Below are 17,042 nucleotides of genomic sequence, written 5' to 3'. Positions count from 1 at the left end.
ATATTTTTTGATCCCCAAAAAGGACTGAGGACTAAGACCCATCTTGGACTTAAGAGGCTTGAACAAGTTCAAGATGGTTACTCTTTCTCAGATCCTTCAGGCCCTTCAACTTCAAGATTGGTTGGTGTCATTGGACCTCCAGGATGCTTACTTTCATGTGCCAATCCATCTCAAGCACAGAAAATACCTGAGGTTCGTAGTTGGTGACTCACACTATCAGTTTCGAGTCCTACCATTCGTATTGACCTCCGCCCGAAGGTCTTCACCAAGTTAATGGTAGTGGTGGCAGCACACCTCAGGAGAGGGGGGATTCACGTCTACCCCTACCTGGACGATTGGTTGATCAGGGCACGTTCTGCTGAACAAGCCCTGGATCATCTAAAAGTCACCTGCCACTTCCTCCACACACTAGGCTTCTCCCACAATATCAAGAAGTTACAAGTGACACCTTCCCAACAGCTCCAGTATATAGGCGCTGTATTAGACACATCCTTGGGAAAGAGCTTGCCTCCCAAGTCGAGTGCTCAAGACATTCTTCAAATGGTTTCCAAATTTCAAAATGCCCAAAATCTCCAGGCCTACGACTTCTTAAGGTTACTCGGCCCCATGGCATCCTGCATTTTCCTAGTGCCAGAGGCACGCCTGAGGATGAGATCCCTTCAATGGGCGCTAAAGACTCAATGGTCCCAGTTCTCAGGTCAAATGACAGATCTTCAGATTCCGAACAAGGTTCGGCAGGATCTTCTGTGCTGGACTTGCACAGAGAACATCCTAAAGTGAGAATATTTTTGGCAACCATGGTCAGAGATTACAGTAGTGACGGATGCCTCACTTATGGGGTAGGGAGCTCATACCATCGATCTGACAATCAGTGGTCGTTGGTCTCCATCGGCGGCCAAACTACACATCAACCTTTTTATAGCTGAGAGCAATCAGACTAGTGCTGAAGGCTTTTCTGCCCTCTGTACGTGGACAGAATGTCCTGATAATGACAGACAATACAGTGGTCATGCATTACCTAAACAAAGAGGTGGTGTAGGGTCACTTCCACTGTGCAGAAAGGCAATGCGGCTCTGGTATTGGGCAATTAAAGAAGGACGGCAGTTCATCTAGCCTGGGAGGAGAATGACGGCAGACACTCTGAGCAGGCAGGGCACGGTGTCCCACGAGTGGGAACTGGCTCAGGAAGTCCTTCAAAAGATCTTCGCCCTTTGGGGAACCCCTCAAGTAGATCTGTTTGCGTTGGGGATCAACCGGAAGTGCGAAAGGTATTCCTCAAGAGAATTTCCCCTGAAAGGAGCCCTAGGGGACGCGTTCGTGGTGTAGTGGAACTTCCCACTACTATACGCATTCCCTCCGATTCCCTTCATTCCTCAGATCATCAGGAGATTGAGACGGTTCGGAAACCGCATGATCCTAATTGCCACAGATTGGGCCAGGAGAACGTGGTACCTGGACCTTCTAGACATGTCCATGTGCCCTCCGTTACGTCTTACTCAGCAAGAGAACCTTCTCTCAGACATCGAGGCCCAGGTTCTCCATCCAGAGGTCAAGATTCTCAACCTTCATGCTTGATATCTGAAAGGCTGGGATACAAGGATTGGGACCTTCCTGATGACGTCATAGAGGTGTTGCTTTCGGCAAGAAGGCCAGCAACAAAATCTCTGTACCATTTCCGTTGGAAGAAGTTTTGCAACTGGTGCAGGGAAAAGAATGTTGATCATTTTCTATGTTCTACCCCGGAAGTGCTGCCCTTCCTCTTGTCCCTGGCACATAGAGGGCTCAATGTTGGGACCATTAACGGTTATGTTGCAGCGCTTTCCATTTTCAAGCGCTCTTCGGAAGAATGTTCCTACTTTAAAATTCCTTTGATAATACAATTCTTAAAAGACTCACCAATGTGTTCCCTCTTTCTCCTTTCCAAGTCCCAGTTTGGGACCTTAATCTGGTTCTAACATTTTTAATGTGTGTCCCTTTCGAACCCTTGCACACTTGTCCGTTAAGATTACTAACATTGAAAACCACTTTCCAAGTGGTTTTAACATCTGCAAGAAGAGTGAGCGAATTGCAAGCAGTGTCTTCTGGGCCACCCCTGTGTTCCTTGGGGACAGAGTGGTATTAAGGGTTAAACCCTCATTTTTACCTAAAATTGTGTCAGATTTTCATTTAAATCAGAAAATTGTTCTGCCCGCATTCTACCTTCCACCTCATCCTAGTAAGGAAGAGGAAAGATTGCACAGGTTGGACCCAAGAAGAGCTCTAAGCTTTTACATTTCCAGGCTTTCCAAGCTTTAGAGTAGACCATCAACTTTTCATTGGCTACACCGGAAGGAAATTGGGTCAGTCGGTTTCAAAACAAACCATATCACGCTGGATTGTGCTTTGTATTTCAGAATGCTACAGGTTGGCGGGGAAAGACCCACCAGAAGGCTTAACGGCCCATTCCACCAGAGGCGTAGCCTCTTCGACAGCCCTTCAAAGAGGTGTTCCCATAAAATCTATCTGGGAGGCAGCAACTTGGTCATCGCTGCACACTTTTTCAAAATTCTATAGCCTGGATGCTTCCCAGTCAAAGGAGCTTGCTTTTGGAAAAGCAGTGCTATATTCCGCCATATCATGCTATCAAAAATCTACTCCCTCCTCCAGAGAGTTTTCTATACTGCTTTGAGAGTCTATCTAAAATGAGGAATACGTTGGAGGACACAATCCATTCGAATAACAAGTTACTTACCAACTGGTAACTTTCTTTCGATTGGATGCTCCTTCAACGTATTCCTCATCGCCCTCCCATCCTACCCCTCTGTAGATTTTCCAGGTTATTGCCACTTCAACTCTCGCAAGGCCGATACCTTACTACCGGCACAATCTACACAGTAGAGCAAGAGGAGGAAAACCAGAACTGAGGCCAACGGGCGCCGCGCATGCTACTTGTATACCCGATGACGTCACCCTCGACGGAGGCCTTCGAGGGACCATTGACTCGAAGACATCGGCACCCTCTGCCGAGAAAAAATTTCCGAAGCAGCTAAAGCTGGATGGAATACATCTAAGATGAGGAATACATTGGCGGCACATCCAATCGAAAGAAAGTTACCAGTTGGTAAGTAACTTGTTCATCTTGATGTTTGCAAAAAGTGTTCAAAATCAAGTCTAAAGATGATTACAACAGAAATGTTCTCCAAGGTAAAGACCCTTGGATCCAGAAGTGGGGCCCCTTTCCCCTGGATTCTTCGACAGAATGGCATACATTTCACTTTAGCTACAGTTCCCTTGCGTCTTCACTAGACTCACAAAGTTCTTGTTCAAGCAAAATGTTCTGTAGAATCTGTTTTAACTTTGCAGATCACCTGGTATATTCCTCTGCCAGGAATCTTCATACAATTTCAGCTGCCTGGTGTAATTGCCTGCCAGGACATCTAATGGTTTTCTCAGTTCTTTGGTCACAACATAACAGCATATATACTGTGAGGTGCTTGGTATATCGATCTATGGTAGAATTTAATCAAACTTCTCCCCAAATTGGAATCTCATGCATCCATACTTGATTGGGGTTTGCCTTCATAATTTGCCTTGTCAGCCTTCAAACATTCTTCTTATTGGGTGCTGAATTTGTACTTTGCTGTGACTGCATTTAAACAAACGTGTATTTTCTGCATCAGCAATCCTGTACTAATCAAACATTTGATGGCGCGAGTGCCAGCGTCCCAAACTGCTTTGGGCAGACTCACTGGTTCTTTCCAGCGTCTCCGATGCTGCTTGCACCTCTGCAGTGTGGTTCTGTCACCCGCTTTCCAGTTCAGAGTGTGCGGTCATTCTTTTAGTGTCCTGCGTGGCTCTGCAATCACACACTAGCCTTGTTTCTCGGCCCGGACTGGAAAACGCTGTTGCGTTGAGCTGTCCAACATCCAGGAGCTCCTGTGCGACTCAGTGTCTCCACTGCCGTTCTTGCTCGCACGTAGCACTTTTCTTCCTGTCCCGGCAGTCTACTATGTTTCTCCAGCTCTGTCAATGTGCATCGCATTCCTGCGCCTCAGCATGAGTGGCAACGTCTCCTACTGCACTGCTCGACTTGACAGTGCGGTTGCCACCTTTTAAGTGTCCTGCACACCGAAGATTTGGAAAAACTATTAGTCTGCATGTTGTTGTTAAAGCTCCTGTCACTTTGCACAAAACCCCTTGTCCTCCTTATCGTCTGTTTATAGGAGTTGGCGTCCATGGTTGTCTTTGGACCTTTAACTCTTAGATGGTTTTTCGCACTGGATTTCACATAGTCACATCAGAAACAGATTCTCCAGCATGGAGTCTGGCATGGATTCACATGCTCATGAATATTCCCCGTCGTCAGGCTGGGAATCTTCGGTAAGGAAAAAATCAGTATCAATTTCGTTTCTGATCATTCTTTCTTAGTAGTAACCAATCACTGGTCTCTGGGTCATACTGCCCCCAGCCAATGACTGCCCTCTCCCTAAGCCCCACCCCTGGCAGCCATCCTCGCTCAAGTGTTGGGAGTCCTCGTGCTATAGCTCTCGAGCTTTTACTGCATTTTGCGCTTTTTCAAAGAGATTTATCGATTTGGTCTAATCGAGCCTCAAGCTCCCCGTTTCTACTTCCGATCAATGGGGACCCGTTTTGGATTTATCTATGCCCCTCAAGGGTGAAGTTTTCGTCGAGTTACGCTTCTTGGAGGATTCCATAAGTTTCTGAGGCCTACCTCGTGGACGAGAAGAACATGGCCCAGGAGAAGGGAAGCTTGACTCTCGGCTAGCTGTTCAGGATCTGCCCGGGATGCAACATACAAAATGTGTTCAAGGAGGACGAGCCTTCGAAATGTCTTTACTGCCTCCACGAGGACTAAACGCACGTGGAGAAGGACTGTGCGTTTTGCTTTGACATGTCGGATCGGACGATGAGGGATCGCCGGACCCGTCTCTCCAACTGGCTGGAAGGCAAGAGCCCGACAGGTGAGGAGAAGAAGAAGTCCGAGCGGTCTTCTAAGTCCTGTGAGAGAGTCCCCGCGACGGGGGCCCAACAGAAGGCAAAGCACCCAGAGTCCGCGGGCACCGGGAGCGCTGAACGGTCGTGCTCCTCGGCTGCCAGGCAGGGTGCACCTTCACCGACGGCATGAACCGTGAGCCAACGCTCTGGCTCGGGGAAGAGAAAATCCGAGAACCCGGCTTAGCTTCTGGAGAGGCCCTGGTCGATCTCGGAGGAACCGGCCGAGGGGGAGCGAGGTGGTGACCCTCCCCCTAAGGTGAAGGCCTCAAGCGCGCCCAAGGTAGTGAAGGCCTTGATTCACCCGGCTAAGGCCTCTATCGAGGGAGTCGCTGCGGTCCTGTGGAGGCTATCCCAGTTGAGACTACCTCGGGGCCCAGAGTTTCCATGGGTCTGCGGAGGGAATCCTCTTTCAGGCACATCGAGAAGACCCCGTGAAGACCACGGTGGAAAAAGGGGGGGGCGGTGGCCGTCACGGACACAACTTCCGAGTAGTAACTTGCCAAGAATCTGGAAGAGGCCCAGCCCCACGGGAGGAATCACAATGAGGGGGACGACGAGAGCGAGGGTGGCAACGACAACAAGGTTCCCGTGAAGGAACAACCGTCGCTCCTAGCACTCCCGTCACAATCCGAGCCTCAGGACAACTCAGTGGCCATTTTGACGGCAATCCAAGCCTTTTGCACGGAGATGAGGACGAGACTGCCCCTGCCCCAGACAGACGACCCAGCTGTACCGGCTCCGTCGGGAAGCCCTCCGAACAAAAGGAGGAAAATTCATCCAGTGCCCCTTCAGCCCTCACAGCCTTCTCAGCCTTTGTCGCCTTCCCCGATCCCGAGGGACGACACAGGAACCGATTCCTCGGGCGTCCCCGTCCGATGAGATTGGCTCCTTCCACGCCATGATTGCCAGAGCATCCAAGCTTTTTCAACTCTGCCCCGAGGAGAAGGAAGGCTTCCTCTACCAACGGCGCAAGGCCAAAAGGTAGACGGTCCTCGCAGTGCCGTTGCTGGATGACATCTGGGACGATGGACTTGCCCTCCTCAAGAACCCATCCACGACATCTGCCAAGAGGGACCAGTACCAGAAGAGGTATCGGGTCCCCGACGCCGCCCTGTTGTGCCTTAGGGCGCAGCCGACCCCTGATTCGGTCGTCTCAGTGGCGGCCAAGAAGAAAGCAGGGGGGGCATCAGCTTCGTCCTCAACTTCCCCACCGGACGGCGAGGGAAAGAAGCTGGACGCCATGGGACGATGAGTCATCTCGTAGGTGGCGACGACGATTAAGGCGGCCAACGCCCTAGCGATTGTGGCCCGCTACGACAGGGAATTGTGGTACAAGATCGCCCCCTGTGGATTTCCTCCTGGACGTCAAGAGGGCAGAGGCCCTGGCGATCTTACAGGAGGTTGAGGTGGCGTCGGACCACACCATAACTGTGGCCACGGACATTGCCGACACCGGTTTCGGCCAGTTGGGCAACAGCGTTTGCCTTTGACGGCGGCGGTGGCTCAAGGCGACGCAAGGACGTGCAAGCCAAGGTTTTGGACATGCCCTTCGACGGAAACAATCTGTTTCTAAAGATTGTGGATGAGTCGCTGCAGGCCATCAAGACTGACACGGAGACAGCTCGGGCCTTGGGAGTTCTGCAGCAGCAGCGGCCGCCCTTTTGGAACTCCGGAGGCAAGCAATGTGCCTCCAAAGGATTCGGCAGCAGCTCCTTGACCTACCATCAGGCGGCCTGCTCCTCGTCGCAAGAAGCCTACAGGGGATGAGGCAAGTCCGGTGGATCTCGCCGTTGTCGCCAGTGAGGCCAGGGCAGCAAGGCTGCTTCCAAGCAAGACTGAACCGGCCGTCGCGTCGGGCCCCCACCAAAACACCCCGGTGGGAGGTGGGCTGACAAGGTTCGTCAGCGTGTGGAAGTCCATCTCCACCGACAGTTGGGTGCTGGATGCCCTGGCCCACGGGCACACTCTGGAATTTCTAAAGAAGTGCCCCAAATTCTTTCCGTGGCCAGGAAGGAAAACCACGTCCCTCAACTACTGTTAGAGGTAAGGGCGATGCTCAAGAAAGGAGCCATCGACCTCGTCCCAAAGAGGCTGCGGGGCACCAGAGTATACTCAAGATACTTCCTCGTCAGAAAGAAGACAGGGGGTTGGCGTCCCATCCTGGACTTGTGTCGGCTAAACAAATACATCAAGGCACAGAAGTTCCGGATGGTCACACTCCAGCACTTGCTGGGCCAGCTAGAGGAGGGCGACTTCCTATCGTCGTTGGATTTGGAGGATGCGTACGTTCACATCCCCATCCTAAAAGGACACCGAAAGTTTCTCAGGTTCGTAGTCCAAGGGCGGCACTACCAGTTCAAGGCCCTCCCATTTGGATTGAGGTTGGTGTCCAGGGTGTTCACCAAGTGCCTAGCACCAGTGGCGGTGCGGCTGCGCCTGCAGGGGATCCACATCTACCCCTACCTGGACGACTGGCTCATTCCGAGCAGGGACAAGGGAACTTGCTGTAGAACACACAGCAGAGACCGTCTGGCTTCTCATGGACCGGGGATTCTCCTTCAACTTCCCCAAATCCCACCTGGTTCTGTCGCAGGTCGTGCTGTTTCTGGGAGCCAAGCTCGATACAGTAGCACAGTTGGCCTCGCCGTCAGAGGAAAGAACGCAGGCCATTCCGAGCAAGTCCCTTCTCGGGATGATGTCCTCTTGCATCTATCTGGTGCGCCTGTGCAGGCTTCGGATGCGCCCTCTGCAGGAGTTCCTCGACACCCGTTGAACGCAAGCGACAGACAGCTTTGAGGACAAGATCTCGCTCAACAAAGCATTCCGCCATGCAATTGGATGGTGGGGCACCCGCGCGCATCTCGCCGCGGGCACGGATTTTCAGACTCCAGCATACCAGGTGACGATGACGACGGATGACTCCCTGGAGGTGGGCGGAGCGCACACCGGAGATCTTCACGCGAGAGGCCTGTGGCTCCCGGAGGAGAGGCCGCTCCACATCAACATACTGGAGCTCTGAGCAGTGTTCTGGGCCCTCAAGTCATTCCTCCCATCCCTCAAGGGCAGGGTGGTGGGGATCTTCACCACCAACAACACCACCACAATGTTCTACATCTTGAAGCAGGGAGGAACCAGATCCCCAGCCCTGTCCAAGGAAGCCCAGGATCTGTGGCACTGGGCCGTTACCCAAGGGATGTTTCTAACAGGGATAAAAAACACCATCGCCGTCTCACTCAGCAGGGAGCTGCACTCGTGCCACGAGTGGGAACTACGCCAGGATCAAGTGGATCATCTCTTCCGGCGATGGGACAAACCCCAAATCGACCTGTTCGCGACAGCGAAAGAGTGCCAGAGGTTCGCCAGCAGGTTCCCCCAGCCGAGGAGCATGGGCGATGCTTTCTAGTTCCCCTGGGACGGCCTGTTCCTGTATGCGTTCCCGCCGTTGCCGTTGCTGCTCAGGCTCATCAACCAACCCAAGAGGTCCCGGTGCAGGATGATCCTCGTCGCACCGAGGTGGCCGAGACAGATATGGTTCCCAGACCTTCTGGACTTGTCAGCGTCCCACCAGTCAAACTGTCGACGGACGCAGATCTTCTCTCCAGAGAAGGAGGCGCCAGTCTTCATCACGACCCAGAGTCGCTGAACTTACAGGCCTGGCTCCTGCAGCACTAGAGTTTGGAGGGTACGATATCCCGGCTGACTGCAGAGAGGTTCTTGCAAAGGCCAGGGCATCCTCAACTCTCAAGTGCTACGGACACAAGTGGAAGAGGTTCTCTGTCTGGTGCCGTGCACAGAAGATCAACCCTCTCCGGATTACAGCCCCTCAAGTGCTACCGTACTTACTGTCCCTGGCCAAAGCTAGACTAGCGCACGCAACCATCAAGATACAACTGGCAGCAATTTCCCGATACACCAGAACTGCAGGACGGTCGTCCCTGTGGTCTCATCGCCTGGAGAAGGAGTTTATGAAAGGACTGTTCTGTTCGTTCCCGCCGGTGAAGGCTCCAGCCCCGGCGTGGGAGCTCAACGCGGTGCTGACCAGGCTCATGGGCCCGCCATTCGAGCCCTTGCATTCGGCTCCGTTGAAGTTCCTGTTGTGGAAGACAGCATTCCTTGTGGCCATCACCTCTGCACGACGCGTGGGAGAGATTCAGGCCCTTTCCTTCAAGCCTCCATACTTGACTTTCCACGAAACGAGGGTGGTGCTGAGGACCCACCCCTCCTTCATGCCCAAGGTGCCGTCGGACTCGATCTCAAAGAGTCCTTGGTGTTACCAGTCTTTTTCTCGTTGCCTTCGTCACCGGCCGAGAGGACTTTACACTCGCTGGATGTAGCTAGAGCGCTGAAGTTCTACGTGGACCGAACAAAGAGTTTTCGGAAGACATCACAGCTGTTTGTGAACTTTGGACTTGTGAACCAAGGGAAGGCTCTCTCGGAGGCTTCCATTTCCAGATTGCTCTCCGGCTGCATCATGCACTGTCATCGGTTGGCACACCGACTGTTGCCCGGCCGTCCGAGAGCCCATTCGACCAGAGCGATGGCTGCTACCACAGCATTCTTGTCTGGTGTGCCCCTGCTGGACATCTGCAGGGCTGCTACGTGGAGGTAGACACACACCTTCACGAGATTCTACTGTGTCGACCGGGATTCCAGGGAGGAGTCCAGAGTCGGCCAGGCAGTGCTGCCCAACCTGTTCGCTTAAGGTGAGCATGGTGAGGAGTTTTATGTAATGCTTAATGCTGAGCCTTGCCACCTCCTGTGGTTGTGCATGTGTGTACTGCTATGTATTCTTATATTCATGAGCATGTGAATCCATGCCAGACCCCATGCTGGAGAAGGAACAAGTTACTTACCTGTAACTGTTGTTCTCTAGCATGGGTCTGGCATGGATTCGCATGTGAACCCTCCCTCCTACCCCTCTGCGGCTCTTCACTTGGTCATACTGCCACTTTAAGGGCTACCAAATCTGAGGATGGCTGCCAGGGACGGGGCTTAGGGAGAGGGCAGTCATTGGCTGGGGGCAGTATGACCCAGAGACCAGTGATTGGTTACTACTAAGAAAGACAGATCTGAAACGAAATTGATACTGATTTGTTCCTTACCGAGGATTCCCAGCCTGACGGGGAATATTCATGAGCATGTGAATCCATGTCAGACCCATGCTGTAGAACAACAGTTAAAGGTAAGTAACTTGTTCCTTTTATGTACGAGTTGTGGGTGCTTGGGTCAAAGGTGGGGGCCTAACTAGAAACAAAATAGGCCATTAAGAACTCTGGTATCATAGGGTCTTCCTCATGGAAAAGGGGGAGGGGAGGATACTGCGTCTTGGCCAATGTAGTCCGAACATCTCCCTGGTAGTTGTCTCCTCCCATGTGATCCTCCCTCATAAAACTGCCCCTGTGGTCATGTTCCCTTTCCTTGGCTTGCTTCCTCCTCTCGAAAGCCATCTGGGGCTGGGGAGCATACTATCTACAACTCGCTCTCACCAAAAACTCTCCTTCCAGATCCCTCCGGCTCCAAATCTCTAATTGTGAAGCGCTTCTCTAAGCAGAGAGCGGGCAATTGTTCCCTTTCCTTGGCTGGCTCCCTCCTCTGGAACAGCCAACCCCTTTCTCTGTCTTGAGCCAGATCTCCTCAAGTTCCACAAGCACCCTAAGACTTTCCTCTTCTCCTTCCATTTCTCCCTCCCGTACTAAACCCCACAGTCGCTGTTATTGGTGGCCTGGGGCCCAATGTCATGATGCCCGCTCCCGGGGAGCCGGTTCAAGCCCTGCGTCCCCGTAAGCGGACATCCAGTCCCCAAGGAAGGACCCAGCAACCCCATATAGGGGCCCTTTGGACAGTGTCCTGGCGCCTATGGCGCCAGGCTCATAAAAGACATCAGTCCTGGCGCCATAGGCGCCAGGCTCATTACGGGAGTGCTTGGGTGCACTTAACTGATGCAGACCATGCTGCAGGATCCCGGCCTCCTTGAGGCCTGAAAGGAACTACTTTACCTGTGGGACTAATTTACCATCCGGGCGTGGTCGGGGAAGGATACATAAGGATACATACCTGGAACTTCTTCCAAGGCTATTTAAACCCCACCCGAACAGCCACACGTGCTTCGCGTTGTTCTGCATCTAGCAGCTGGACGCTCACCGTGTCTGCTCCTGCATCCTGACTTCTGCCACGCCTGCCAGCATCCTGGATCACCTGCAAAGGAAGAGAAGAAGAGAACAGAAGAAGGGAAAGCCTTACCTGCTAAATCCGCATCCCAGAGACATCTCGCCGACAATCCTGAAAAGGAAGACTTGTATTTAAAAGCTCATCGCGTCGATCGCTGCAGCGCCGCATTCCACTCACGTTTACAGGGCGCCTCCATGTTCAGCAGCGATCATCCTGATTCGCAGTCACGCCCCAGCGCCTAGGGAGAAAAAGACCAGAACAAAAGGTGAGAGAAAGAAGGGAATAAGGAAAGCTAAATCTCCATGTTAAGACTTACCTGTTGATTCATTCCCTCTTCATTTCGGGTCCGCGCCGCATCCTGGCATTTCCGGACCCCGGCCCCTATGGGGAAAAAGACACTAGCATTAGAACATTAATGCATGGACACAAGGGGAACCTCTTATAAAAAAACTTACCTGGAAGCCAAGCAAGTTTGGTTCTCACCAATCGGAAAATCCAGTGAAGTAACTGGATACCAACGCGCCCCTGCATCAGAAGCAGGATGGAGAACTCGTCCTTCCAGACCCTAAGGTGAGACGCTACGAGAAATCACAGAAGGGTTTCGAGGAGGGTGAGAGGGGAAAGTGGGAGGCCGATTGCATTACCCCGCAGACAGTTAATCCCTTATTTTCGCCTACAGAAGGATACTTCTGCGAGCCAGACAAGCCAGATTTGGGGGCCCGGTCCAGTCCGTCTTCCGAACCCTGCGCATCACCTTAGAAGAAGTCACAGCAGCGCGAACCAGGCCAGCGCCTCCGTGGGAGTCAGGTGAGCGTAACACCCAATGGGTCCAGGCCTTTTGTTCGATCGTCCGCAGCATCTGCCTTCCCCCTGCACTTGCCTTTGGGCACTACTTGGACTGTGTTGTCCCACAGACCTGCACTTATTTTATGGACTGTTGACCCCTCTTCCATCTATTGGTCACTGCCTGGCACTTACCTGTTGCCTTTGCAACTGTTCTCTGGCATTTCATCCCTCTGTGGAACCCTTAGCACTTACTCCCTTCCCCTCCCCCTCCCCCTCTCTCTCTCTCTCTCTGCACTTGCACAATCCACATGTTCACGAGGCATAGTAGGACCGTGTCTATATTTTGCTCATCTCTGTTATCATAGTCACTTGTCTTGCTGTTCCCTTCCCTTTGCCCTCTAGGCATTTTGAATCAATGTTTTTGATGTATAAGCGCCCTCCAAATGACCAGTAAAATTAATAAAATAATAAATAGCGGCTGCTGTCCACATAGGAGAAGATCGCCGATGAGGAATCAGTGATGACGGCATTGGAATCATCACAATTCTCTCAGTCAAGGTTTTGACAGACAGTTACGAAGCAGTCTATCTACCGTTGGATTATTCTGTGCATTTGAGAAGGTTTTGAGAAGGCATGGATGGAAGTTCCACAAGGTCTATGGGCTCAATGTTCCAGGGATGTGGTTGGCTCATTTGCCTTGCGGAGAGGGGTATGGGTTAGAGGAATTTGTCAGACCACTACATGAGCCACTTTACACGCCTTATCTAAGCACAATAATTTGGATTTGACCCGGGGCTGAGATTCCCGCTCTGGTAGGGTGGTGTATAAAGTGTTTTTGTGTAAGCTTCCAATCCGCCTCCTGCTGTTAATGCGTTGGGAGTCTATCAAGATGAGGAATCTGTTGTAGAATGCAATACATTGAAGGAGAAATTAACGGTAATGTTCTGTGGTTTCTTCTCCCACAGTCCTTCCTACTTGCCCCACCGAGGATGCTTATCTAGCCTTCTCTAGTCTTCTTTTGGGTGAGTGGTAGAGGAATGATTGGTGCTTTTTGTGCTTTGCATCAACGGGTTTAAAAAAAGAATATTTGGTTTTACTTTTTACATTGAGGATCCGACAGGCAAGACTAATGGACTGAAAAGTTTTGCTTTGCATTTGTTAAATGAAAAAAAATATTTAATTGCATTATTTAAATAATGCAAAGAAAAACTTTTTAGGCCATTAGTCTTGCCTGTCTGCTCCTCGCTATAAAAAAGGTAAACATTTTCTGCAGTTTTTTTTCCTGTATGCAAAGTGGTTTCTTCGCTGCTGAGCATAGGTAGAGGGGAATGAGGTAAGTGGGTGTAGTGCATGTTATATGGATGGTCTCTGACATCCAGTCCGGATTCAGTGTCGAGGCATGAAGGAGTTGAGGAAGCTACGTCAAGCCATTCTAAGCCCCATGTTGGAATTTTCCTAACCTCGTAATTCTGAGGGAACGATCTATCATGATGAGGAATCTGTGGAAGAAACTGAAGCTACCGTAAGAACATTACCCGTAAGTAATTTCTCGATTGGTAGTCCTTTGCACTTTTGAGATGTATATCAACTCCTCAGTGACATTGCTATTTTATTTTTGTAGCATGCCCAACCTTTCCAGTGATCTATTTGATATTCAGCCTACGTTTGTTCCAACTGTGCAGAGCACTCCAGCCATAGCAACATCAGCTGGAAACACATGGGGAGGTAAGCCTGTTCCATCATCTATTAGTACATTATTTCTGCATTATTAGTGGTTAATGAAAGTTTAAAAAATGACAAGTTATTCCCAAATGTGTTAGCTGTTGCTGCCATATCCAGAAATTGGAGAAAAGCCTTTAATATATTTTTTTTTATTTTTATTGGCTGTACATGGGTAATACATAATAAAAACCTTTACCCATTTAATCCAACATCTAAAAGTGCTTTAGTGAAAGTCCAATGTTATTTGTGGCCAACTGCTTTCCCAGTCAGCCAAATCCAAGTTTCATAAATTTAGATCATCAATCTTCTTAAGAATCAAGATAAATAGTTTGACAAGTGGCAATGTAATCGAAACTCTCTCACCTGCCCGAAGTGTTTTCCACCAATCATTCACTGGCTAGGTCCATATTTACTGATCTCTTCAGTCATGAGTTTCACTCTTAGCTCCTTTGTTGCCAAACAGTTCATTAGCAGGTGTTTCAATGACTCAATCAATGAATCCACTTGACATATGACATAATCTACATATCAGTATTCCACCATCAGTTTTCCTTGGCATCAAGATTTCTCTGGTGGGAAATAGATTAAGGTGGAATATCTTGAACTGTTCTCTGAAGAACCAGTTCAGAAAGAGTTGGAGGTATTTGAGTAGACCGTTTAGACTTCTCGATTCTTGCAGTGGTTTTCCATATAGTTTTAATGTTTTCCTTTCTTCTTGCATAACTATCCAATGCTGCATGTATAGTTTTTTTCACTTTATCAGGATTATATAGGAGGGTTTGTTCCGATTCCCCTAGGTCAGATATTATGGCCTTACAGGCAATTTCCAATTCTGAGAGTGTGGGTTCCGTCCTTTCCTTTTGGGCCTTGTTTAATACCGCAAATCCACACGTTGGTTGAATTGCAATGCACTTCCTAAAGAGTGAAAGAGATTTCCAAGTTACTATGGCCTTTAGTGATGTTAGGCCCAATTCCATTTGTATTGCCTGTATTGCGGTACTCTTTGGGAGGCAAAGTGCTTTCTTCCAAAAGATACCTTCAATTTTTGGCCAATTCTTGGCCCCATAACACAGGGCCATCTGTGCTCCATAAGTTATGATGTGTGTCACCTTCATCCGATAGAAGGAAATCAAAGGAGTCATCGAGAATCTGCAGAATCTTTTAAGAAATATTCTGCCTTGACCAGCCAAACGCCTTGCGTTCCTTCTCAAGGACTGTATTTTTGGGGCATCACATTTGCTTGTATTTAAGCAAACACCAAGGTAGGTAAATGATTTCACAACAGGTATTTTCTCTCCCAGAATGTACCCTACCTTGGGTTTTTTCATTCCTCATCTTGTGGGTTCTCCAGAGGACATAATCCTAGATTTTGTAGGATTTATAAGCAAGCCATTTGATAAAACATTGACTTGTTATGCGTCTAGTTGTCTTTGAAGTCCCACTTGCGTCCGGTCCACCAGAACTACATCAGCAGCATAGAGCAATTCCCCTACCTCTTTAACTCCCATTTTTGGTGGGAAACGTCCGATGTCTACGAAAGCTTGTTCTATGTCCGATATAAACAGGTTGAATAGCTTGGGCGCCAAAGGACAACCTTGCTTTAAATCCTTTATTCGCTGGTATTGTATTTGCTAGAAAACCCAAAGCATTCATCCTTACTTTTAACGTTGTATCGGAATAGAGATCTTTAATCTGTGCCAAAACGTTTTTAGGGTAACCCCACTGATTCAGCTTATTCCATAGTTTCGAACGCATAACTGTATCAAAGGCTTGAGTTAGGTCAATAATGGGCAAGGTAGATCTTCTTTGCTTTGTTCCTCTCTACTTGAGAAGATATTTATGATGACGATTTTCGGAGAGGTACCCATCCCATTCACAACCCCAGCTTGCCAATCGTCCCTATGGCCAGATGTTACAGACCATTTTACCAAGGTCTTCAGGATCAATGCTGCAAATATCGTTCCGACCACGTCCAGCAATGCTATTGGATGGCAGTTAATCGGATCAAACCTAAGCCCTTTCTTGTAGATGGGTGTAATCACTGATATCTTCCATGAAGTTGGTATCCTTTGTGAATTCACAATGTGCTCAAATAAGATGGACAAGAATGTGTAGCACCTCAGCTGCATGAGATGGAAGCCGCCTGACTAGAGAGACTTGCCTGATCTTGACATGGTTCTATGTGTCACACTTCATTGGTGGTGAAGTAAACACAAGCTCACTGTCCGTGTTCTGGAATGAAGAACGCTGTTTGAAAGACAATCACTTCCAGTTCCTGAGCGCTGAGCAGCCTCCCTCCTCCTTTTCCCCTTTGAGTATTACTTATATGCTTGTTCACTATATTAAACAGAATATATCTATTGTTACATTCACCCCTTGTAGTGTCCATTATCTTCCCCTAACACTACAGAATGTAATCCATTGTGTGATATCCTGCTTCAGCATCGCATTAGTCAGCCCATCGGGCCCTGGGCTCAGGAGTTGCTTAATTTTTTGATTATTTCATAAATGGATTCTGGATCTATGTCTAAACCATCCCACCCCATACCCTTTATTGAATGTGTTGGAGTTGACAATTGGTCTCGATCATTGAAATGTTCAACCCATGTCATTGCGTTGATGGGATTCATTGATGGGGCTTCTTGCGGCGTATCTAACCGTTTTTTTGTCGCCCAAATTTCAGCCGTATTGCTCAATCTGATCTCTTTAAGCATTTCTTCGGCGTCTCTTCGCAATAAGGTTTTCTTCTATAATTTCATCCAGTTCTGATGTTGCTGTCTCAATTTATGAATTAGTCCCAGCGCCTTCTTAGAATGAACTCTTTTTAGCCTGTCGATTTTCTGGTCTATGATCTTCTTTCCCGCAATTATCTGATCGTAAATATGACGATGGCACATCTGGCGTCGATTGACCCTCCCCTTCTTCATTTCAAACATGTTGAATAGACATGAATAGTTCAATCTCTGGTCTCCCCCTTCAATTTTAAGCTGGTATATAGCCAAATTTAATTTTTCTGTTAGATCTATAATTTTGTGTGGGGCAATTCTAAATCTATTTTGGCCTGGGGTTATACCCAAGTCCTTATGGGATTTTTGTCCAGTTTGCTGGTTGGCAACAATCCAAGTCAGACTTAATAGGTTGTGGTCACTTGTTGGTTTAGCTACCACTACCAATGTTTGCACTGCCATAATCCTGTTTTTTGATCTGCAATTATGTTCAGGGATTTTACCCTCTTTCTTGCCCTTCCTTGTTACCTTTCCCGGTCTATCTCATTCGGTGCCGCCATTCACAATTACTCTCTCTCATGGACCTTAAGTTTTTTGCCAAATATGGCCCCTTTTTCCTGCAGCAGTTAATAAGGAATCAGCCTC

General features: G+C 49.2%; 1 protein-coding gene across 9 annotated transcripts in view; it reads left to right on the top strand.

Moving 5' to 3' along the window:
- The window catches only part of LOC138480864 (phosphatidylinositol-binding clathrin assembly protein-like), a 1,856,059-nt gene that overhangs the window by 946,935 nt on the left and 892,082 nt on the right, over positions 1-17,042 (top strand). For all 9 annotated transcript variants that reach the window (XM_069612639.1, XM_069612640.1, XM_069612642.1 and 6 more), the window contains exon 12: positions 13,571-13,674. In XM_069612639.1, the coding sequence (XP_069468740.1) occupies positions 13,571-13,674 (104 nt within the window). The remainder of the gene's footprint in view (positions 1-13,570; positions 13,675-17,042) is intronic.

This window comes from Ambystoma mexicanum, chromosome 5p (assembly GCF_040938575.1).
Source record: "Ambystoma mexicanum isolate Mex_15411 chromosome 5p, UKY_AmexF1_1, whole genome shotgun sequence".
NCBI lineage: Eukaryota > Metazoa > Chordata > Amphibia > Caudata > Ambystomatidae > Ambystoma > Ambystoma mexicanum.
The sequence above is the reverse complement of the archived record's forward strand: the minus strand, read 5'-3'. Positions and strand labels throughout refer to the sequence as shown.